Source organism: Pelophylax lessonae (genome assembly GCF_965119305.1).
Source record: "Pelophylax lessonae genome assembly, chromosome: 2".
NCBI lineage: Eukaryota > Metazoa > Chordata > Amphibia > Anura > Ranidae > Pelophylax > Pelophylax lessonae.
The window spans coordinates 159,468,632-159,493,833 of NC_138769.1; the positions used below are offsets into that span (position 1 = coordinate 159,468,632).

The following is a 25,202-nucleotide window of genomic DNA, read 5'->3' on the forward strand; positions in this document are numbered from 1 at the left end:
CCTACCATTAAAATTATAGGCTGATCATTTCTTTGTCAGTGGGCAAACGTACAAAATCAGTGGGAGATCAAATACTTTTTTCCCCTCACTGTACAACGTCCTTCACAAGATAGAACACACACACACACACACACACAAGCACTTGAAATAAACTTTCTATAAAATTAAGTGATCAGTGTTTTTGAGTCTGAAAAAAATATATATTTAGATGTGTAGTTTATGCTTACATATCCTGGCTCTGCGACCTACTGTGCAGTGCTACACAATGAGTGTGCTTTACTGCTTCTTCTCACAATGCAAATCTGGGAGTCAGTTGACTTGCTAAACACACTTTCTTTTTGACTGAAATCCTACTTCAGCAGTTGTTAAGCAATTAGGCAGTGTCATAGAGTTGGGTAATCTATACTGGCTCTAGTGGCTAAACTACAAATCTATATATTTAATAAAAGATGTGAAAGCCACATTGTGAAAATGTAAAAGCAACATTACAAATTACTACTACATAAACTAAAATAAGAACTAAATAAGTGCTCACTAAAATATGCAATATTTTCTTTGTTGAAAAGTCCTACAACTGTCATATAAGGGCTGGACTATCCCAGTATGTAAAGCATGCCTATTAAAATCTTGACATCCATTTCTAAAGTGTGTTTTTAACCACTTGCTGCCCGCCCACCGTCAAATGACGGCGGAGCGGTGCGGCTCTTGTTCTGGGACGCCATCATATGATGGCGCACCAGAACGACCTCTCTCGCGTGCCCGCGGGGGCACGTAGTGCGGCGATCGTGGCCGCGCTGTGTTGCTAGGACACGGCACTACCCCGATCTTGGTAAAGAGCCAATGACATGGCTCTTTACTCATGTAATCGGCTTTGTCCAATCACAGCCGATCACATGTAAATGAGGAAGTGCCGTTTATTGGCTCTCCTCACCTCACACTGTCAGAGTGTGTGGCGAGGAGAGCCGATCAGCGGCTTCTCCTCAAAGAGGAGCCTAAGACAGGTAATCAGTGCCCTGATTACTGTACAGTAAAAAAAAAGAAATGTCCATAAGTCCCCCCAACCAATGCCCATCAGTGCTGCCAGTCAGTGCCCCTCAGTGCCTGCTCATCTGTGCTGCCCATCAGTGCCACCCGTCAGTGCCCATCAGTGCCACCCATCAGTGCTCATCAGTGCTGCCCGTCAGTGCCCATCAGTGCCACCTCTCAGTGCCCATCAGTGCCGCCTATAAGTGCCCATCAGTGCGGCATATTAGTACCTCCTCATTAGTGCCACCGCATCAGTGCCCATAAGTGCCACCTCATCAGTGCCCATAAGTGCCACCTCATCAGTGCCCATCAGTGCAGCCTATCAGTGCCCACCAGTGCAGCTTCATCAGCGCACATCAGTGAAGGAGAAAAATTACTTATTTTCAAAATTTACTCACAGAAAATAATAAAAACGTTTTTTTTTTCAAAATCTGTCTTTTTTCTTTTGTAAGAAATAAATAAAAACCAGCGGTGATTAACCACTTGCCGACCGCTCACTGAGCTGGTACTGCGGCAAAGTGGCTCGTTATCGTCTGGTATAAAAAATCGCAGATCGCTGCCATTACTAGTAAAAAAAAATAAACAATAAAAATGACAAATCTTTCCCGTAGTTAGTAAACGCAATAACTTTTGTGCAAACCAATCAAAATACGCTTATTGTGATTTTTTTTACCAAAAATATGTAGCAGAAAACAAATTGGCCTAAAATGTTAAAAAATTTTGATTTTTAAATTTATTTTTGGGAATGTTATATATCAGAATGTAAAAAATATTGGTTTTTTTTTTCAAAATTGTTGCTCTTTTTTTCAAACATTAAAAATCGCACAGGTGATCAAATACCACTAAAAAAAAGCTCTGTTTGTGGGAAAAAAAGGACGTAAATTTCGTTTGGGTACAGGGTTGCATGACCGCGCAATTGTCAGTTAAAGTCGCACAGTGCCAAGTTGCAAAAAGTGGCCTGGACGTAAAGCAGGAAAATCCTCCGGTGGTAAAGTGGTTAAATACTACCAAAAGAAAGCTCTATTTGTGTGGAAAAAAAGGATAAAAATGTCATATGGGTACAGTGTAGCATGACCGCGCAATTGTCATTCAAAGTGTGACAGCGCTGAAAGCTGAAAATTGGCCTGGGCAGGAAGGGGGTGAAAGGGCCCTGTATTGAAATGGTTAAACAATTAAACACTTATCAACAAATAAGTTGTTTGCTGTTTATCAACAAACAAGTGATGAGTTTCTAAAATTTGTTAAAGATCTTCTATGAAAATTAATTGACAGGGAATAATTTGCAGCTGTATGTTACATTATGACAGAATCTAAAATTACCCTGACAAGAGGACTGCAAAGTATGAACCTAGAGGTGTGCTTACAAAACTGTCAATATTGCACTAATACTCAGGTCCCTCATCTATACAAGTAGTGGCTTTGCCTGAAGAAGGAAATGTGGCCTTTATTTCTCTGCACCTCTCTTACTGGAGCTCACTGTAATGGCTAATCTCAATGACAAGTAGTGATGCTCGTGTAGTGGACAAGGACAAATCAGTGTTGCAACTTCAGCAAATGAAGCTAATTGAGAGCCCCTAGTTTGTAGGTTGCTTACTTATGAGGGCTGGGGTAATGAGGGGTTTGGTCAACAACCTCCAAGTGCCTTCTTTAAAATCCTTGTACCATTGTATTATGTTTAGACTATATACAAGTTTACTTTACTTTAAGTAATTATTTAAAATAAATGTGTGTTCTTAAGTAATGATATACAAGCAAGTTTTCTGGTTACAGTCATTGAAGTTAGATGCTGAATATTCGTTTGTAGAATCGTACATTACAAATACACAAGACCAAAAGTTAAGGACTTCTAAGAAGTAAACATCTATAAAATAATTAAAGCAGTGCAAAAATACTTAAAACATGCTTTAAAAGAGATCTTTTTTTTTTTTTTTTTTTACAGTATGCTTTATATTTGATCCCTAATGGTTGAAGTAAAGTGGCTGAAAAACTTAAAAAACATCTTTTATCCTACTGTTCTGTTGAAACTTTGATTTGCCATATATAAAATATAATGTCATCTGAAAGGATAAGTAAGGTGCTTTTGTTAGGCTAGGAAACACAGTGAATAGATTTTTAAAGCATTTACAGGGTCTTCACCACTCTTTCTGGAAATGGCAATATAAGAGGTTGAGGATTAGTTCCTCTCTCCTGCCAACACACATCCAGAACAGGGTACAACTTTCCCTGGAACTCTGCATGGAATGTATACAGAGGAATGAGCTCATCAGGGTTGTCCGCATTATAGAAGGTTAGCTCTCCTTTCTCATAATTCAGGAAAATACCAATGCATTGTGGGCGGGAGTTGATGGGCAGACTAACGCTGGGAGATGTAAAGGCTTCATAGAAACGTCCTTCTTTAAGCCCTATGAGCCAAGCACCTGCTTCGGGTGCTCTAATCATTTTGCCTTTGCGACTTACAGTACCCTTTACTACACCAATTCTCCACTTTTGTTTGGTGCCAACAATCACTTCCCAGTAGTGCTTTCCAGTAGAAAAACCACGTGTTGCCAGCACACAGCTGCTGTTTTCAAAGCCCTCAGGATTGCTGCCACGGCGGTTTGCTAGTGATCGGCACTGAACAACGGTATTCCCTTTTGCCAACTCCAGAAAAGGGTGTGCAGTGAGAGGGTCAAGTTTCAAAATCTCTGGAGCTGAACAAGTGAATGGAAATAGGTACAGCGTTACAATACAAAACACAGAAAGGAAGTACTTATACATTTCATGACAATTCTCATTATATTTTTGTTTTTTGTTTTCTTTTTTTTCTTCTTTTTTTTCCGCACAGCTGTTTGGTTTATTCATTTACTTGGGCAAAAAGTTTTGGGCAAAAGATTTCCCATGCAAATTTTTTTTCAAATTCATCTTGCAACTCATTATTTGTTTTCAGGTTAAACGGAAGGTTATTTTTTTTATATACAGGTGCATCTCATACATTTAGAATATCATCAAAAAGTTATTTATTTTAGTAATTCAATTCAAAAAGTTAAACTCATACATTTTATATTGATGTGTTACACACAGAGTGATATATTTCAAGCATTTATTTATTTTAATTTTGTTGATTATGGCTTACAGTTAGTAAAAACCCAAAATTCAGTATCTCAAAAAATTTTAATACTACATAAATTAAAGAAAAAAGATGTTTAATACAGAAATGTTGGCTTACTGAAAAGTATGTCCATGTACAGTATAGTATGCACTCAATACTTGGCTGGGGCTCCTTTTGCATGAATTACTGCATCAATGCAGCGTGAAAAAAAGTGATCGGTGTTAAGCACCAACCTTCCTGCACAATGAAAGGTGAAACGAAAATTAATCCAAATGATGCACAGTGAATGGAAAACAAAAGGAATGGGAGCCGCAGCGTAAACGTGAAAGCACGCAAGGAATGACTAAATTATATGTTAATATATAATGGCCGCTCTCTCCAATATATGATTTCTCATAAATAAATCAATAAACCCTAATTACTGTTAAATTAAAGACAATAGGGTGAATTATGGTGAATAATACAATTCCCAGTGTATGAATAATCACTTAACTCTAAGCGCCACCTTAAAATGTGTACAAAATAAGTGATCAATAATTGGGCCACAATATGTGGATTCTAACAGATTAAAAAAAATTATATATGCACGGATACAACAATACAGTATATAAATAGTGCAAAATTGCAAACGACTGTGCAAATTAATAGTGCAGATAAAAGTCCCAACAACAATGTAAATGGGCCAAAAACAGTCCAATAAATATCATCAAAAGAATGGAATGTCAGAGGGATCCTGATCTGAACTTCTTGCGACAAAGACACCTCCACCATAAACACAGACCACCCGGTGAGTCAAACCTCTTACCAGATATGGTAGACCCTCAAGTTATAGGGGGTCAGTAAGAGCTTTTGAGACAAGGTGTGACAGAACCCACTGTCACTGTGTGTTTTGGAGGGGACTGTGCGCAAGCCTCCTACCGACAGATTATGGGCCAGAAGATACTGGAGTTTGGCGCTGCAGCCTTTTGACTTTATCATCCACTACTGCCCTGGGAAGCAAAACGGCAACGCCAACGAATTATCCAGGCAAACAGACATTGACAAATGATCCGTGAGTACTCCCCGGACATCCCCAAGCCGATCCGTTAGGATCAGACTGTGTATGCCGGCTTGGTTCTGGGGGAGCATTGTGGCAAACACAGCCCCTGTATATTGTCCTTCATGTATGCATTATGTTTATTGCATGTGTATACGTTTAAGAACCAAGTGTTTGGAATGTAATGTTACAGCCCACCCCCCCCCCCTCCTGTTTCTGTGTCTAAGTGTGTGGAATCCTGACACAGACAATGGTCTGGTCTGGCTGGAGACATCTCTCCGCAGGGGGTGTGTATTAAGACTGCCTGTTTCAAATGTACAAATGTTCAGTTCTCATTGGTTGGACCCTGTTCCCTCCCCCCCCTCTGCAAGTCTAAGGGGAGTTTCCCTAACTGTGTGTAAAACTGTGTCTTGGAATGTAATAAACAGTTTAAGCTCTGCATGGTTAACCCTCAACACCTGTGTGGATTGTCTCGTGATTGAGGGGTTTATATACTGTATTGGTATATCCCTGCATATATAATTTTTTTTGATCTGGTAGAAGCCACATATTGTGGCCCAATTATTGATCACTTATTTTGTACACATTTTAAGGTGGCGCTTAGAGTTACCGTAAGTGATTATTCATACACTGGGAATTGTATTATTCACCATAATTCACCCTATTGTCATTAATTTAACAGTAATTAGGGTTTATTGATTTATTTATGAGAAATCATATATTGGAGAGCGCGGCCATTGTATATTAACATATAATTTAGTCATCAATGCAGCGTGGCATGGAGTCGATCAGCCTGTCGCACTGCTGCAGTGTTATGGAAGCCCTGGTTTCTTTGATAGTGGCTTTCAGCTCATCTGAATTGTTGGGTCGGGTCTCTCACCTTCCTCTTGATAATACCCCATAGATTCTCTATGGGGTTTAGATCAGGCAAGTTTGCTGGCCAATCAAGCACAGTGATACCATGATCATTAAAACAGGTATTTTTACTTTTGGCAGTGTGGGCAGGTCCCAAGTCCTGCTGGAAAATGAAATCAGCATCTCAATAAAGCTGGTCAGCAGAGGGAAGCATGAAGTGGTCTGGAGCTTCCTGACAGAGGGCTGCGCTGACTTTGGACTTGATAAAACACAGTGGAGCCACACCAGCAGATGACATGGCTCTCCAAATCATCACTGACTGTGGAAACTTCACCTGAACCTCATGCAACTTGGATTCTGTGCCTCTCCACTCTTCCTCCAGACTCTGGGACCTTGATTTCCAAATAAAAGTGCAATATTTTACACAGTCCATGATATTTTGGGAAATCATGTCATCTGCTGCTGTTGGTCCACTGTGTTTTATCAAGTCCAAAGTCAGCACAGCCCTCTACCAGCAAATTCTAGAGCACTTCATGCTTCCCTCAGCTGACCAGCTTATGGAGATGCTGATTTCATTTTCCAGCATGACTTGAAACCTGCCCACACTGCCAAAAGTACCAATACCTGGTTTATTGATCATGGTATTACTGTGCTTGACTGGCCAATAAACTCGCCTGTGGGGTATTGTCAAGAGGAAGATGAGACACCAGACCCAATAATGCAGACGAGCTGAAGGCTGCTATCAAACCAACCTGGGCTTCTATAACACATCAGCAGTGCCACAGGCTGCTCGCCTCAATGCCACGCTGCATTGATGCAGTAATTCATGTAAAAGGAGCCCCAAGTATTGAGTGCATACTATACTGTACATACTGGTGTACATATTGGTCTTATGTAATATTCTAATTTTCTGAGATACGGAATTTTGGGTTTTCACTAGCTGTAAGCCATATTCATCAAAATTAAAAGAAAGAAATGTTTGAAATATATCACTCTGTGTGTAACACATCTATATAAAATATATGGGTTTCCCTTTTTGAATTGAATTATTGAAATAAATTAACGTTTTGATGATATTCTAACTTTATGAGATGCACATGGCTACCTCAATGTTTACACTGGTGAGGCAATTGAAATGTGCTTCTGTGTGTGTTTAAAAATGGGCCTGTGTAAAAAGTATAAGAATACAAATTTCTGAAACAATAAAACAGGATGGAATTGTGAAACCAGCTCCCAACGTGTTTTTGGAGACTGAAATTGTGGGTTACCTATATATTTTTCCTGCAATGGCGCCTCCTTTTGAAATCCTTTTCTGCAGGAAGGTCATTATGCTCTGCACTGTCTATGGCAGGGATCCTCAAACTACGGCCCTCTAGCTGTTGCAGAACTACACGTCCCATGAGGCATTGTAAAACTCTGATATTAAAGACATGACTAGGCATGATGGGAATTGTAGTTCCTGAACGACTGGAGGGCCATAGTTTGAAGACCCCCTGGTCTATGGTATTTGCTTATGGTGTTCACTGCCTGAGTGATGTTCCTTGGGAGCAGGTTTAAAGTGAGGAGCTATAGACTCTATCAGGAAAACATTTTCTGTCTCTATCTTCTGTTAGTACTAATTAACCTTAAGTTGTTGCTATGGATTCCTTCGTACAAGACAGCAGCACTGCCCTGGGAGTGCTTTGCTGGACAAGACTTGAGGGACACAAGAACTAACCAAACAGTGAAAAGCACTGGTATGGATATTATAAGTCATTTCACCTGGTACCAAATTACACTCTTTCTACTAATGAAATACTACTTTTTGAAAATGTTCCAACACTTAAAGTGTTACTAAACCCAGGACCCTTCATTTATTATATCTGATTTCCAAGAGTACACAGGAGATGCAAATTATTTTAGTAAATATAAGCTGCTAAATACCTTTTCTCATCAGCAGTCTTGTGACTTCTATTAGTGTCTGGCTGAGCACTGGTTAAAGCTTGTAGGAGGAGTTTTCATTCTTCTCTGACTGTCCTATGAGGCTGCACGACTCCTGACCTACTGCCTGGACAGTGCTGATTGGCCCTGTGCTGATCGCATGCACCCTCCCAAAAAAAAAAAAATGCTCCAGCAATACACACCAAACTGAGCATGTGCAGAATGCCCCCAAGGCTCTGCACTATCAGGAGATGGATTGGGGACTGTAGAAAAAGGGGAGGATCAGAGAAGACAGGATCAAACAGCCTTTTTACACAATGCTGAGGATTTAACCCCTTAAGTTCCACAGTGTGTATAACAAACATGCTTTACTGCATATACTGTACAGACTGATTTTACTGTTGTGGGTTTAGTAACACTTTATAATGCATTAACCACTTTGTAAAAGCTTTTCTATAAACTATGTGCATATTTATTGAATTCTTAGCACAATGGAAAACAATCCAATGATTCTCCAATGTCTTAACAACTTTGATAATAGGATTGTATACTAACTGTACTTTCACATTCAGAAGCTGATTGCAAGTTTTGTTTTGCACTGTAGTTCTAAACAGTGCAATTGGTTTTTCCTTGTTCATGAGGTTAACCACTTTTTATGTTTATCTTTTTTCTCACTCCTTTTCTTTCTTCTCCAATTCAGTGGGGAAAGGGGTACGGCCTACATCCATGTCACACTTTTTTGATGAAGTGTCTTCACTCCTGCTTTAATATGTAATGTGAATCAGACTCATACAATAGGAGTTACATATATTACATATCATTGTGATTGTAATGCTGTTTGCCAGATACAACCCTATTTTTGTAGTGTTAGATTATATCCATGTTGCATTGCATGTATAACTTTGGACACATATTGGCCATTCCATCTGTATTGTTTTTGTTTTTAGATGAAAAAAACTTAACAAAATTTTTTTAATGATTTAATGATTTAAAAAAGAAAATCCTATGCATGTTTTCACTCCTCTAACACATGCCTTAACAAACTGTATCAGGCCTCAAGGTTGCTGAGAATGTACTACTATGAAACAACTAAAATGCTGACTTCATCCTTCCCATCTAAACACATGCAACTTGGCACTAACATGACATAGCAGCAGCAGGAGTCACTTACTGATTTTTTTTTGAGTTTTGGACATAGTGGAGGAAGGTTAAAAACCGCTGATATTTTTAAATTGCTATCCGGGGGTCATTTAGAAAGATTTCTACTCACAATCACATTAATAATAGTTTTACCAGACAAAAAGTGAGGGAAAGTCTGCAAGACACATACACAGCAATAGAACGCCTTCCCCTGCTCTACTATGTCTATGTTACTGTTGGACATTTTCATATACTTCCTTTCCTGTCTGTTTAACCATTTTTATAATGAACCCCAGATAGCATGAAAAGCATGTTAGATATTCCAGGCCTTCCCCACGCTATCTAAAAACAAAAAAAATTAAACAATCTGACTCGACATAAACTGTTAAAGTGGTTGTAAAGTTGGAAAGTTTTTTATCCTAATGCATTCTATGCATTAAATGAAAATACCTTCTGTGTGTAGCAGCCCCCCTAATACTTACCTGGGCCCCCTCAGCTGTCCAGGTCCCTCCTGATTGGCTGAGACACAGCAGCAGCACCATTGGCTCCCGCTGCTGTCAAAGTCAGTTAGCCAATTAGAAGATAGCGGGGGCAGGGTTGTGCCGCAGCTCTGTGTCTGAATGGACACACGGAGCTGTGGCTCAGCTCAGGTGCCCCCATTGCAAGTTACTTGGAGGAAGGGGCCAGGAGAGCCGAAGAGTGACCCGGGAAGAGGAAGATCTGGGCTGCTCTGGGCAAAACCAACTGCACAGAGCATGTAAGCATAATATGTTTGTTATTTAAAAAAAAAAATAGACTTTACAATCATTTTAATATATAAAGCTGACAAACACTGATGTAAAATATAGCATTGATTTGCCTTTTTCATTGGAGATCTGCACACTAAATAAAAAGTGCAAATTGATGGTGTTTCTACCAAAAAACATGCAAAATTTACAGCAAATTAAATCCTTACGAGGAAGAATTCTGCGCTGCAGACGTTTCCATACAGTCAATTTAATGTCATCCTGACGGAAACCAGGCTTGAAGGAAACAGGGCTATAGGTTGTGTCCACACTGCGTGGGCTTGGTGGTTGACAGCTGTGGAAGTAAAAAAGTAAATATTTCCATAATTTTGTTTCCATACCTCCTATCCGTATAAAAATTGGGAGTTGGGTCTCATACCTGGATGTTACAGCAGAATAGTCCTAGAAATAGAAATACAGAGAGAACTGGTTAAAGTGAGCTTAGATTAGCTGTGATCACAGGGTATTTTTCATTATAAAATAAATCTGGATCTACTTTACTGCAGCATGGTAGAGCAATCGTGCACTGGGAAGAGATACTCTCCCATAATGTTACACAGGTTGCACAGTTAAACCCACGATTCACACTTATTTTTTAATTCACTTGGAAAAATGTGTGAATCTATTATGAAAGTTGTGTGACACTCAAAATTCCTGAAGACTTGGGAACCCTGGCTTAACTACACCTTTCCATTCAGTTTAGGCAAATTATACCATGCTGTCCAACTGAATCCTGAGTCTGTGGGGGATGTCCTTTATACTCCCTCCCTCTCTTTTTTCACTTTCCTTCCCTCTTAACTACTTTGGGTTGCTTAAGCCCTAATGGGTGCCCCCTCTTCTCAAAGCATCCTCGCCCCAGGCGTACTTGTTCTCTGGGAAGCCCCATCCCCAATGCCGACTTCATATGAACATTTTGTATAATGTTTTCACGCGTTAAAACAAAGCAGTAAAACTTATTGAAAGAAAGCTGGGTGGCCCTTGGGTGAAAACATTTTTAAAAAGACCCCTTAATGAACATAATATGATCAATATATGTAACAGTAAAGGGCCGAATATCGGGAGGTGTGTACGGCAGGGGTGTGTATGGCAGTTGGCCAGTTTCTATTGAGCCGGCCAACATTCAGCCTGAGTGTAAGGCAGCCAGTCCAACAGAAGCTGGCCAAAAGGGGCATGACCAAAAAAAAGTCTCCCATCAGCATCTGATCAGCGCTCTCAGCAAATGGCTAAGAGTGCTGAAGTGTTTTCTGGCGGTCCCCTCTCAGAATACAATAGCTTAGCGGGGAAGATAGCTGTACTAACAAACATCACATGGTTAGTACAGCAGCTCCTCCTGAGTTCTTTCGTTTTTTTTGTTCAGCCCGCTAGGTTGAACGGAAAAAAAATGAATAGTGTGTACTAGGCTTTAGTTCATATAGCTATTTTAGTTTCTCTTTCGTTCATCGATGGACACTCACGCTCCATAGATCATAACTACTTGGTTATATTGCCTCCTCCAGGAGTAGGACTTGGCAGAACAAAAAACACCTGGCTATGCCAATGGGCCATCTCCAGTTTGGTATATAACCCCCCTTTCTGCTCTAGGTAATCAGTTTTAATTTGTCTAGTCAGGAGTAAGGACCTAGGCTCCTGGCTGGGATCTCTGTTCCTAGCAATTTTTTTCTCCTTTCTTACATCTTTTTTGTTTTTTCCCTTAGGAGATCTACAATCAACTGCCGGGCTGGGCGATAGGCTGGATAATCTAGATCCAGTCCCCCCCCCTAGCCCAGCCAGCGAGCGTGTGCAGACCGCAGCTACACGTTAGGTCGGCCGTGACATAGTGTCACATACAAAGGCTGGCCCGCGAGTTAAACGCCTCGCAGGGTTGCATACGACTGGGAATGGGTCTGTGTCGCAGCGGTCCCTTGGCCAACAGCTCCCCTACTAGGGTGGCAAGGAGTTCTGTCTGGAGCATTACCCACACCATGGAAGGGTAAGTACAGTTCCCCCCCCCCTCTCCCCTTTTGGCGTTTTTTTTGAGTGGATGCGGGTAACCTCCTGGGACGGTCGGACCTCCTCCCATCCTAAAATCCTTCAGTGAGCTGGGCTTCCCTCACTCCTTTTCCCCGCGTCTGGACCTGGAGTCTGGTGGGGGTCCGAGGATGCAGTGGAGACCCCTGGGGTCTCCTCCGCATCCCCACTCTGTAAGGGTCCTGGAATAGTGTGTGTCCTACCCTGGTAGTCTGGAGGGGTGCCAGTGTAGGAGACCCCTAGGAGCATGCCCTAACTGGTTGCAGTGTGGGTGTAGTGCAGAGACCGGTGCAGAGTGCGCAGCAGAGTCTCCCTTAACGTGTGTCCTGTCCTTGGAGTGGAGGACCTTCAGGGGGATCCCCTTGCACAGGGATCAGCATTCCCTCCTCCCATCCTAAAATCCTTCAGTGAGCTGGGCTTCCCTCACTCCTTTTCCCCGCGTCTGGACCTGGAGTCTGGTGGGGGTCCGAGGGCAGAGGATGCAGTGGAGACCCCTGGGGTCTCCTCCGCATCCCCACTCTGTAAGGGTCCTGGAATAGTGTGTGTCCTACCCTGGTAGTCTGGAGGGGTGCCAGTGTAGGAGACCCCTAGGAGCATGCCCTAACTGGTTGCAGTGTGGGTGTAGTGCAGAGACCGGTGCAGAGTGCGCAGCAGAGTCTCCCTTAACGTGTGTCCTGTCCTTGGAGTAGAGGACCTTCAGGGGGATCCCCTTGCACAGGGATCAGCATTGCAGAGGGTGCAGGGAAGATCCTGGCAGCATGCTTCAGCATCTGTGGCTGCCCGTGGCCATGTTGTAGAAGTCTGATGATGTCATGGTGGCCATTTTCCTTTGGTCTGGTCTGGCTGGTCTCCGGCTGGCGGCTATGTTTGTGTAGCCCGATAATGTCACGGCAGCCATTTTCCCCTAGTCGGGGAGACTACCGAAACCTCGTGGGGATGCCAAAGCTCCTCCTCTTCCTCCTCAGTTTCCTCTTCCTGTGCCCGGGACATAAGAAAAGGGATGGCATCCATGGTGGAAAAGAGGCCATAAAGTCAGCTCAAAATAAGGCAGAGGGAAAATAGTTTTTTTTACTCACAACAGGTAGTATGATAAATGGTAATCAAGTTTATTAACCACTTCCATACCGAGTCATGTAAAATGACATCGGCAAAGTGGTTGTCTAGATCCGGGCCGCCGTCATATGACGTCGGCCCGTTCTAGCTGCTACTGCGCGCCCCCCGGCGGCGCGCAGCGGCGCGATCAGGGAAGAGGCTCGTCCCTCGGACATAGCCCATCCCTGATCAAGGTAAACAGCCAATAGAAATTGGCTGTTTACCACGTGATCGGCTGTGTCAATCACAGCCGATCACATGAGCGGCTCCAGCACGAGCCGCTCGTTCTCTCTGCAATGCGCGCCCCCGGGGGCGCGCAGAGCAGCGATCGGGGACGAGGCTCGTCCCTCGGACAGAGTCGATCCCCGATCTAGGTAAAGAGCCAATGAAATTGGCTCTTTACCACGTGACCGGCTGTGTCCAATCACAGCCGGTCACAAATGTCAACAGAGAACACGGTAACTAGCTGTCACCGTGCTCTCCTCCTCACACACTGATCCTGTGTGAGGAGGAGAGTGTGGTAACAGCTAGTTACCAACTACAGTACACCCTAAACACACTGATTGCCCCCCCCCCCCAATAAAGAGCACCTGTCACTAGCCCATCAAAGTACCCGAGTACCTGTCACCAGCCCATCAGGTACTCAGATGACAGGTACTTGGGTACTCTGATGGGCTGGTGACAGGTATTCGGGTACTCTGATGACAGGTACTCAGGTACTCTGATGACGGATACTCTGATGACAGGTACTCGGGTACTCTGATGACAGGTACTCGGGTACTCTGATGACGGGTACTCGGGTACTCTGATGACAGGTACTCGGGTACTCTGATGACAGGTACTCGGGTACTCTGATGACGGGTACTCGGGTACTCTGATGACGGGTACTCAGGTACTCTGATGACGGGTACTCGGGTACTCTGATGACGGGTACTCGAGTACTCTGATGACGGGTACTCGAGTACTCTGATGACAGGTACTCGGGTACTCTGACAGGTACTCAGGTACTCTGATGACAGGTACTCGGGTACTCTGATGACGGGTACTCGGGTACTCTGATGACAGGTACTCGGGTACTTTGAGTACCTGTCAACGGAGTACCCGTCATCAGAGTACCTGAGTACCTGTCACCTACCCATCAGAGTACCCGAGTACCTTCCACCTGCTCATCAGAGTACCTGACGCCTGAAGTACCCAAGTACTTGCCGCCTGCTCATCAGTACCCATCACTACTCATCAGTACCTATCACTACTCATCAGTACTCATCAGTACCTATCACGTATCAGTACTGATCATCAGTACCCATCAGTACAGTATCACCTATCACCTATCAGTCAGTGAGTACTACTCATCAGTACCTATCACCTGCCTGTCACCTGCCCATCAGAGTACCCGAGTACCTGTCACCTGCCTATCGGAGTACCCGCGTACCTGCCACCTGCTCATCAGTACCAGAGTACCTGTCACCTGCCCAACAAAGTACCCGAGTACCTGTCACCCTTCATACAGCCACCATGTCCAAGTCCAAAAAGGTTTATATACGTCCTCCGTTTAAACCTAAATACCGGTGTTATGGCAGCAGATAGCTGCCATAACCCTGGTATTTTTTTAAACGGTGGACGGTTGGCTTTCCGATAAGGGTGGTCCCAGCGGCGGATTCGCCGGGGGATCACCCTTCCGGCATGGCGGAAGAGGCGCCCCCCCCTCCCGACGCGTTCCGGTCCTTTTCCCCGCTTACCGGACCCGCCGGCAGCGGGGAAAACGATCCGGTCCCGAATCCTCACAGACAGGATGTCGAGTGAGGGCAAGCTTGCCCTCACTTGACTCTATGGTCTTGGAGGACCGGAGCTACGGAAAATGTTGTTGCCTAGCAACCGGTTTAAAGGTCCTTTTTTTTTTTTTTTTTCATTTTATATTATAATTATTATTTTTTTTTTTTTTTCTATCTTTTAGTGTACTTGTGAGATCTGAGGACTTTTTGACCCCAGATCTCACAAAAAAGAGGTCCTGTCGTGCCTATTTCTATTACGAGGAATATTTACATTTCTCTTAATAGAAATAAAAATGATCAATTTTTTTTTTTTTTAAACGGTGTAAAAATAAAAAATAATAAATAAAATAAATAGTAAAAAAAAAAAAAAAAAAAAATTAAAGCGCCCTGTCCCCGTTAGCTCGCGCGCAGAAGCGAATGCATACAGAAACCCCGCCCACATATGTAAACGGTGTTCAAACCACACATGTGAGGTATCGCTGCGATCGTTAGAGCAAGGGGAATAATTTGAGCCCTAGACCTCCTCTGTAACTCAAAGATGGCAACCTGTAGAAATTTTTAAATTGGGCTAACTTTACTGGTTTCTTATTTTTTAATTAAAAAAATTGAATTTTTTCCAAAAAAATTGCGTTTGGAAGACCGCTACGCAAATACGGTGTGATGAAAAATATTGCAATAATCTCCATTTTATTCTCTAGGGTCTCTGCTAAAAAAAAATATATAATGTTTGGGGGTTCTAAGCAGTTTTCTAGCAAAACAACTGATTTTAGCTTGTAAACACCAAATGTCAAAAATAGGCCTAGGCAAGTGGCTAGGATGCATGATGATGCTCCTTAGATGTTAGGTCCCTCTATATGGCTAGGCTGTGAAAAAGTCTCACACATGTGGTATTGCCATACTCAGGAGGAGTGGCAGAATGTATTTTGGGGTGTCATTTTTGCTGTGTACATGCTATGTGTTAGGAATATCCTATAAATTGACAACTTTGTGTAAAAAAAAAAAGTTTTCATTTTTTTCCCACATTTTCCAAAAACCTGTGGAAAAAAATGATATGTTCAAACGACCCATAATGCCTCATAGAATATACGTTGGAGTGTTTGCTTTCCAAAATGGGGTCATTTTGTGGACTTTTCCATTGTATTGGTGCTCTAGGGCCTTGAAAAGTGTGATAGGTAGTGAGAAAGTTTTATGTGTATTTATGCTCCTAGAACGCCTGAATGTGCTTCTTGGACGTGGAGTCTCTTTTTGTGGCCAGGCTGTGTAAAAGTCTCACACATGTGGTATCGCCATACTCGGAAGGAGTAGCAGAATGTATTTTTGGGTGTAATTTTTGCTGTGTACATGCTATGTGTTAGAAATAGCTTATAAATTGACAACTTTGTGGGAAAAAAAAGAAAAAAAACATTTTTTCTTCATTTTCCCAAGAATTGTGGGAAAAAATTACAACTTCAAAAAACTCACCATGCCTCTTACTAAATACCTTGGACTGTCTAGTTTACAAAAAGGGGTCATTTGGTCGGTATTTGTACTGTCCTGACATTTCAGGGCCTCAAGAAAGGAGATAGGCAGTCAGTACATCTGGTGTGATCAATTTTCAGTAATTGGTACCATAGCTTCTAGACTCAATAACTTTCACACAGACTAAATAATATACACTAATTTGGGTTAATTTTACCAGAGACATGTAGCAGTATACATTTTGGCCCAAATGTATGAAGAAAAATTTATTTTTTGCAAAATTTCATAATTGAAACTAAAAAAAAGTGTTTTTTTTTTCAAAATTTTTGCTCTTTTTTTGCATATATCACGAAAAAAAAAAACCCCAGTTGTGATCAAATACCACCAAAAGAAAGCTCTATTTGTGTGAAAAAAATGATAAAAATGTTGTTTGGTTACAGTGTAGCATGACTGAGCAATTGTCATTCAAAGTGTGAGAGTGCTGAAAGCTGAAAATTGGTCTGGGCAGGAAGGGTGTCTAACTGCTCTGTATGGAAGCGGTTAATGTAGGGGGGAAAAAAAAAATTCCCATATAATAAAATGACAAACTGGTTGCAAACTATATGTAAAAAAAGCTGCAGCAGCAAAACATAAAACAGAAGACAAGACTTGTCTTCTGTTGATTTAGCGGACCAGTTGGTTCATGGGCTGCAGGTTATTTGCGATGCAACTTTGGATACAGCTCCTGTGCTGTCCAAACTTTCTGTTTCAGCGGTGGTGATTAGGCGCGTGCTGTGGCTTAAGAATTGGTCTGCAGACCAAGCCACTAAGAAAGTCCTCATTAATCTGCCCTTGTAAGGTGATCGCCTGTTTGGTGCTACCCTGGATGAGAGGTTCCAAGCAACCTTGGTCTGGTAAGCCTAGAGCTAGCTTTTCGGGACCCACAGACAAGACCCCTTCAGTATGAAGGTCTGCCCTCACCCATTACTGGGGTGGGGGGACATCTTCACTGGTTTCTGGCCCCGTGGATCTCTTTCGTGAGCGTCAAGGAGGTCAGCGAAATGTTTATTTTTCAGGTCCTGAGTCTCCTTGTGCGGATTTATTCCTGCAAGGGTTCAGGTGACATCCATACTACCTAAGCTCCCCCCTATCCCTGTCCAGGGAATTGAATTACCTAGGTCTGATTTAAAATTTTGACCAGGGTGGTCCTTCCTCTGGACAAATGTCAGGAACCACAGAATGATTCACCGGCTGCTGTCACACAGACAGTTCTCTTACCCGATTTGCATACAGGTTGCATACAGGTTCTGAGTCTGGTAATATCCCCCTTCAAGACAGTTCTGTTTGCACAGTCCTACATGCAGCTCCTTTAGCAGGTTCAGCTCCACAGGAGGATACTGAGGTTGCTGGCGAGGTCACAGGTTCCTCTAGCAGATGCCAAAGGCATCCAAGAGCCACGGTAAGGCCACTATCATCCTTGGCTCAGGCTTCTTTTGCGGTTGCTGCGAAGAATCAAGGGCGAGGATCTTCTGATCATTCTGGTGGCTGTAAACACCCCTTGGGGGCTTCCTCTCAGAGATGACCAGTTGTCCCAAGGGCTGACCTACTATCCTGCTGGTTTTAATGGCTTAGCTATTGAAAGCCAGGTACTGAGGGATAGAGATCTGTCTGAATCACTGATCTCTACGATGGTAAAAGAGAGGAAGTCGTCTTCCAGCAAGATATACCATTGTACGTGGAATGCATACATTTCTTGGTGTGAGTTAGTTGGCACTCATCCTCAATCCTTTCCTGTGGCTTGGTTGTTAACCTTTATTCAATGGGCGTTAGCTTTAAGTATAATCAAGGGCAGGTGTCTGCCTTGGCAATCTTCTTTAGACGACCCCTAGCCATGCACTCTTTAGTTCATACCTTCATTCAGGGGGTCCAACATGTGAATCCACCTGTACGGTCTCTTTTGCCACCAAGGGATTTAAATTTAGTGCTTTCAGTTCTCCAGAAACCTCCATTTGAGAATATTCGGGAGATTCCATTGTCTACATTATCCCAGAAGCTGGCATTCTTGGTGGCTATTACCTTGGCCCACAGGGTGTTGGAGTTGCGGCATTATCCTTTCATAGTCCCTATTTAGTGGTCCATAGGGATAAAGTGGTTCTTTGTCCCTGTCCATCATTCCTGCCCAAAGTTGTCTTTGACTTTCATTTGAATGAGGACATTGTGTTGCCTTTCTTATGTCCCAAGCCAGCTCATCCTAAGGAATTTGCCTTGCATGCCTTAAATGTAGTTTGTGCAAATCGGGTGTATCTGGCAGCTACAGAGTCCTTTCGGAGGTCAGACTCACTTGTTCTGGTTACGGACGGACCAAGGAAAGGGCTGGCCGCTTCTTCAGCTACCATCTCCAGACAGACAGTGACTCAGGCCTATTCCATTAAAGTGCAGGTTCCACCTTTCCATGTCACAGCACATACTCGGGTGCTGAGTACTTCTTGGGCCTTCTGTCATCAAGCATCAATATCGGAAGTTTTCAAGGCGGCCACTTGGTCACTGGTGCATACCATTACAAAATTCTATAAGGTAGATACTTTGGCATCTGCGGATGCTTTTTTTGGCCGCAAAGTTTTGCAGGCTGCTGTTTAAGAGAGGTTGTTCCCTCTTGATGAGTGTTTTTATTTAAACTTTTATTTGTCAGATGGGGCTCCTGTGACCCAGTTAAAGCTCCTGTATCCTGGTTAAGGGCTCTTATGTTTAGCCTTGGGTTATTCTCCCCACATCTCATTTTCCTTTTGGCACTGTTTTTGGACATCCCATTATTTATGATCTATGGAGCACTGTGTCCATCGAATGAATGAAAGAGAAAATGGGATTTTTGTACTTACAATAAAATCAAATTCATCGACGGACACAGCGCCCACCCCTCTATGGAGTTTTGATACTTCTAATACTGCTTGCTACTAAACTGATTACCTAGAACAGAGAGGGGGGGTTAAATACCAAGCTGAGGATGGCCCATACATGTAGCAAGGTGTTTTTTGTTCTGCCTAGTCCTACTCCTGGAGGAGGCAATATAACCCAGTGGTTATGATCTATGGAGTGGTGTGTCTGTCGATGAACTCAGAGAAATGGATTTCACGGTAAGTACAAATCCCATTTTTAGCACAAATTAAAAGTGTATCTAAGCCCAAAAACAAAAATGGACTTCCAATTCACAGATGTTGATTTTTTTTTGTTTTATTTTCACTTGGTGCTACTGCCAGTAAAATAATTTCTGTCCTATTGAAACAACACTTAAGGCTCATACACACTACTAGTTTTTTTTTTCATTAAACCCAGCCTGTGTGTACTAGGCTTTACCCACTGTGGTGTGTTCAGGGAGAAGCAGCATTGCCACCCTAAGACATGAGGGGGGTGGATTTACTAAAAGCATTTACACCGTGCACTTTGCAGATGCAGTTGCAGTTATTTTCCCCAGAGATTAGTAATATGGTCAAGCTCTGATTTCCATCATCCAATCACGTGCAAGCGAAAATGCTGTTTTTTTTTCTTGTACCTGATTGGTTATTCTTTACAAAGTGAAGCTTTACCATGAAAAATAAATACAACTACACTTACAAGGTGCACAGTCTACTTGTCTTTAGTAAATCCACCCCAAAGTGTATTAGGACTAAAGAAAATTCCCACACCCCATGTTATGAAGACGGGCAGAAGGGGAGGTGATTTGTCATCCACAGAGAACTAAACAGAGCTAATGAGACTGCTTGATATAACGCTGCAAAGTGCACAAGACAGAACTGGGTTTCGATCATCATTAAGTTTTTTTGCACTTATCAAAATGATTTACCACAATGCTGGGAGTGGTTTATTTAAATGACCATAAGGGAGCAAATAAGAGAACTTTATTGTTAGAATTGATATACACTTTAAGTTTAACACAGCAGTACATTAAATGTGATTGATACTATCTATTGTGGACCCAGTTTGGTAGAAAGGCTCACCTGGATGAAGTGCAGGTGATTCTCATTTCCCAGGATCTCCAGCTGTCTTTCTTTCTCCTTTACAGAGCACAGTATTTCATTTTTCTGCTTTAATTGAATCTCAATGTTGCTGATGAGCTCTGTAGCTTTCCTGGAGACTTTTTTAAGGAAGTGATCCTCTTCCTCTGCAATGTATCTCTGAAGTTCCTGGAACTCCCTGCAGATTAGACGCTGAAAGACATCTGATTCATTCTGTAGCAAAACAGAGAAATTAAACATAAAAAAAAAAAAAAAATCAATAGGAATATACAATAACAAAAACATAACAGATATACAGTCATGGCCAAAATATTGGCAGCCCCACATTTCTGTCAGACAATGCACTACATAAAATTGTTGCAATTACAAATGTTTAAGCATTCTCATATTTATTTATTTTGTTTGTATTGGTATGGCACAAAAAAAAGTGGAGAAACAAAAAGCCAAATCTGACACATTCCACGCAAAACTCCAAAAATGGATTGGACAAAATTGTAGGAAATAATTGCATTCCAAGTTTGTGATCCTCCTGTAATTTGTAATTAAACTTACCTGTATCAATTACCAGGAGCTGACAATATAGAAATCCTACCGGCAACCAGTTAAAATGGTGAAAAATGTACTCAACCTTTCTGTTATGTGTCTCTGTGTGCCACACAGAGCATGGAGAAGAGAAAGAGCAGCAACTAATTGAGGATTGCCAATTATTTGGCTATGACTGTATATGTTTTACTGAGAGTAGAACAACGTATGCTCTATGAGGGGTTCATGCAATTCAAAGGTTAATCTTTCCAAAACCTTTCAAAACAAAGCTGCTCATAAGACCTAATGCTAAGATTATGAAAGTTGCACTTGTCCATATGGGGTAAACAACCACTATCCTTGATAAGGTTAAATACACCTTGCTGTTTTGGAACAGTAGATTGTTTGGGTCACACATTTGCACAGGCAAATAATTAAAACCTTCTTCTGTCATTGAAAAATTAAGGAAAGTTGGCCAACCTATATTATTTGAAAGTCCAAGGGATTTGATACAGTTTCAGAAAAACAAAAATTATTGTAAACCTAATAAGGGTCTAGGAAGATCTGAGATGTAAACTTTTGTCAAACTTTACAAAGTGTAGAATTTATTCCAGGAATTCTAGAAATATCCTGCACAGGACATGAGTCATTAAGATGCTGTTTCTTCTATTGTCTGTTTGATGGGTGTTAAACACCTTATGCAAGACCACTGTTACTGTGCCAGGAAAGCCTTATCTCCAGTCTTCTGAAGGACAAGTCACAAGGACAACTGATTCGGTTTCATTGTGACTGCAACCTAATCAGTGTGTGTGGGATTGTCACAGCATTACAAAGTACACAATGAGCTCACAGTAGTTTAAGAAAGATATTTTAGTAAACACCACACATTTGTAAAATGGAAAGTTTTGAGGAAAACATTGCTCATTTAGAACTGTGGTTTATTAGTAGAAATTCTGGACATACAGTAATGGTTTTAAAATCACCACATGGACAAAAGTGACAGCATACCTCCATAACTCTGAAAATTCCAATATGGGAAAGTCAGATACCTTTGAGCAAAAATAATGAAGACAAAAGGCACAATCCATAGCATGCCTCAAGCTACACAGGCCGCAACTAATTATTACACAAACGTGCTTCTTCTTTTATCACTACTTTTCCTTTCTGCTGGCCTTTAAAAATATCAAATCCAATAATTTAGGGGTTGGATAAAATGTATAGTACACTATACCAGTTTTGTTACCACTTGCTGTCCACCCTATAGCAGTTTTACTGCTACAGGGCAGCAGCCTTGCGCCGGATCACGTATTTATACGTGATTCAGCTCTTTAGGGGGCGTGCATGGGTGCCACTGGCGGCTCGCTCCTGCTGTGATCCCGCGTGGACTTGATGCCCGCCGGGACCTGTCGATCGTCCTGCAGATACACAGAATGGCGGTCTGACTAGGTAAACAAGGCAGATCTCCATTCTGACAGGAGGGAAGGCATGGATTTAGTTTTTTTTGTAAAGCAGGAAATGAAATCCACCTCTTCCCCTAGTAAAAGCCCCTCCCACCATTTAGAAAACACTGGCTAGGCACACAGTTAACCCTTTGATCTCCCCTGATGTTAACACCTTCCCAGCCAGTGTCATTAGTACAGTGACAGTGTATATTTTTAGCACTGATCACTGTATTAGTGTCACTGGTTCCCAAAAAAAGTGTCAGTTATGGTCCGATATTTCCACCTCAATATCGCAGTCCCGCTATAAGTCGCTGATCGCTGCCATTACTAGTAAAAAAATTAAAATAAATAAAAATATCCCATAGTTTGTACACACGAATACTTTTGCGTATACCAATCAATATTAGCTTATTGGGATTTTGTTTACCAAAAATATGTAGCAGAATACATGTTGGCCTAAATTGATGAAGAAATTCCATTTTTTGTTTTATTATTATTTTCGCATATGTTTTATAGCAGAAAGTAAAAAATATTGTCTTTTTTTTTTTTTTAAATTGTCAGTCTTTTTTGTTTATTGTACAAAAATGTAAAAAACCCAGAGGTGATCAAATACCATCAAAAGAAAGCTCTATTTGTGGCAAAAAAGGGACTTACATTTTATTTGGGTACATCGTTGCATGACTGCTCAGTTATCACGTAAAGTAACACAGTGCCGTATCACAAAAAATGGCCTGGTCATGAAGGGGGGTAAACCTCCTGGAGGTCAAGTGCTTAAATAAATAGTGCATTTTTTAATAGATGTCCATTAATGAAACTATGAAGAAGGATAACTGAAGAAAGAGGTACAGAGGGATTTGGTTTCAAATGGAGGATAGGCAGGAGTTAAAGTGGTTGTAAACCCTTACATATACCCAGGGAAGAGACTGCCCTTAGGTGATACACAGAGATGAAACAAATCCTCCTACATAAGTTGGAATTAATAAGTTGAAATTATAAAGATTGTTAGAGCTGTCAGAAGAAAAAGGCTAGCTGAAGCGGCACTCTGCAGAGCTCAGTGAGGAGAGCTCTGAGAGCTGAGTGGAGAGAAGGGACACCCCCCCCCCCTTCACACAGCACATAGGAACAGAGCTGAGGCTGCCAATCAGCTGGTGCGCCCTACCCTGTCACCTTTTTTCTCTTGGTGTCAGGAAAACTTGTCAGACAATATTCATACTGATAGCAGAGGAATGAAGCAGCAGAGAGAAATTACACTTAGTGCTTTTAAATGAGACACACACACACTATAGAGGGTTATGATTTGTTCATATTTTATGTTTGAGGCTTACAACCACTTTAAGCATGTCCTGTCAGCAACTGCCTACATGAATCTCAAAATTTTTCATGAAAAATTAATAACAGGTTGCATGGTTTCAGTGATTTGTACTAAAAAAAAAAAAATTATCAGATTGTCCTCATTTTAAAAGACAATCTTGTACAGTTGACACATGGCTGAGACCAGGTAGCCGAAGTGCCAACTGCTGGTGTCTAATTTTTTGGAATGATTTCAGCCAAGGAAAAGAATGTTCCCCTTGTTTGGTGCATTTAACTAATTCTTTTGTCTTTTGGGTACAGATCTGACTGGTAATCCAAGTTGTCCACATCTGTATGAGTACTCTAAGAGCACTTTCACACTGATCCGTAGCAAAAACACAGTAAAAATGCTTTTTTGTGTTTTTTCTCCACTTTTACCATGTTTGCTGTGCATTTTTCGCAGGACATGGGACTCAAAAACCGCATTAAAACGCAAACGTGGGTGCGTTTTTTTTATGCATTTCATTGGGGAGGTGCGCTTTTTTTTAACCACACCAAACCTGCACCAAAAATGCAGCAGGCAAGATTTTAATAAAAACAGAAGACCTACGATGGATCAGTGTGAAGAGTTCCATAGGATTACATGGTCACATGTTTTTCTTCTGCTTTTTTTAACGCAAAAGGGAAAGAAAAACAGATCAGTGTGAAAGCTGCCTAAATGGGTAATGTTAGATTAAGCTGTCATACAAAGATTCACAGTCAACAGGAATTATGTAACAATAGCAGCAAATTACACTATGTATGTCCTGCAGAGGTAAATCCTACTGAGCTTCCTTTCTTTATATAATTTATGTTTAAGAAGCAAAAGTTTGCTTTACATGTAAACAAATCAATAAGGTCTGAAAATATAAACCACATGGCAAAAAAAATATTTTATGGCAATTAACACAGGCATTATAGCTCAATGAATTGTGCCTATAAAATAGTTACACAACAGGTTCACTAAAAATATTGATTTGATGAATATTTCTACAACTCAGAATAATACATAAGATATTTTCAAGAAGAATAATTATCAATTTCATGTCATCCGTCTTTAGTAAAGACACCTAGCATAAAAGGGCTTGATTCTTTCAATTTTGTGATTGTAAGTTGCAGCTCTCATTGTCTGTCATTAGTGAAAATTACTGTTTTCTAGGTAAATAACAATCGTCATAGTTTATAGAATTGATCCTATAATAGTTTCCAATGCCTAGGGGTTTGTGGACACTCACTGTTATACGGGTCTTGTTGTTGGTGAGTTTGCTTATCTGCTCCTCCAGAGCTCTCCTCTCCTTTTGCAGCTCAGTCATAAGTGCAGACACATCTTCCTATAAATGTAGTAATGCAAAATATTAGACAACAAATAGTGACTGTCATACAAAATTAATTTTAAATAATGGGGAAAAGTTACAACCAAATTGTTATATAAATGAAAGTCTGTAGTTTAGGCCATGTGGATGGCCATGGAGGTCTTGCAATCAGAGTTGTTACCAGATTAATTAACTATTCAAAAATTCTTTGAAGTAGAGAAGTGTCACATGTAACACCTGCTAAACACTGATATTTACTACTAAACCTATCAAATTTCATGGCAAACGAGCCTCATGATATCTGGGCAAAGAAATAACATTTGAAATGTTGTAGCTTGGTGTGCTGTCAATTGCTTGTGCCTCTCTCCCTTCACTTGCCTCTCCCCATTGTCACTGTGCTGCAGCGGGTGCCTTTCACCTTTAGCTTC

At 41.5% G+C, this 25,202-nt stretch overlaps 1 protein-coding gene across 1 annotated transcript in view; it reads right to left on the reverse strand.

Moving 5' to 3' along the window:
* Positions 1–3,109: 3,109 nt before the first annotated feature.
* TRIM50 (tripartite motif containing 50) overlaps positions 3,110–25,202 on the reverse strand; it is a 29,638-nt gene continuing 7,545 nt past the window's right edge. The window contains exons 2-6 of the mRNA XM_082247234.1: positions 24,697–24,792; positions 20,151–20,381; positions 10,230–10,252; positions 10,021–10,145; positions 3,110–3,716 (exon numbers count right to left, since the gene is read on the reverse strand). Coding sequence (XP_082103360.1) covers positions 3,148–3,716; positions 10,021–10,145; positions 10,230–10,252; positions 20,151–20,381; positions 24,697–24,792 — 1,044 coding nt within the window. The 3' untranslated portion in view covers positions 3,110–3,147. The remainder of the gene's footprint in view (positions 3,717–10,020; positions 10,146–10,229; positions 10,253–20,150; positions 20,382–24,696; positions 24,793–25,202) is intronic.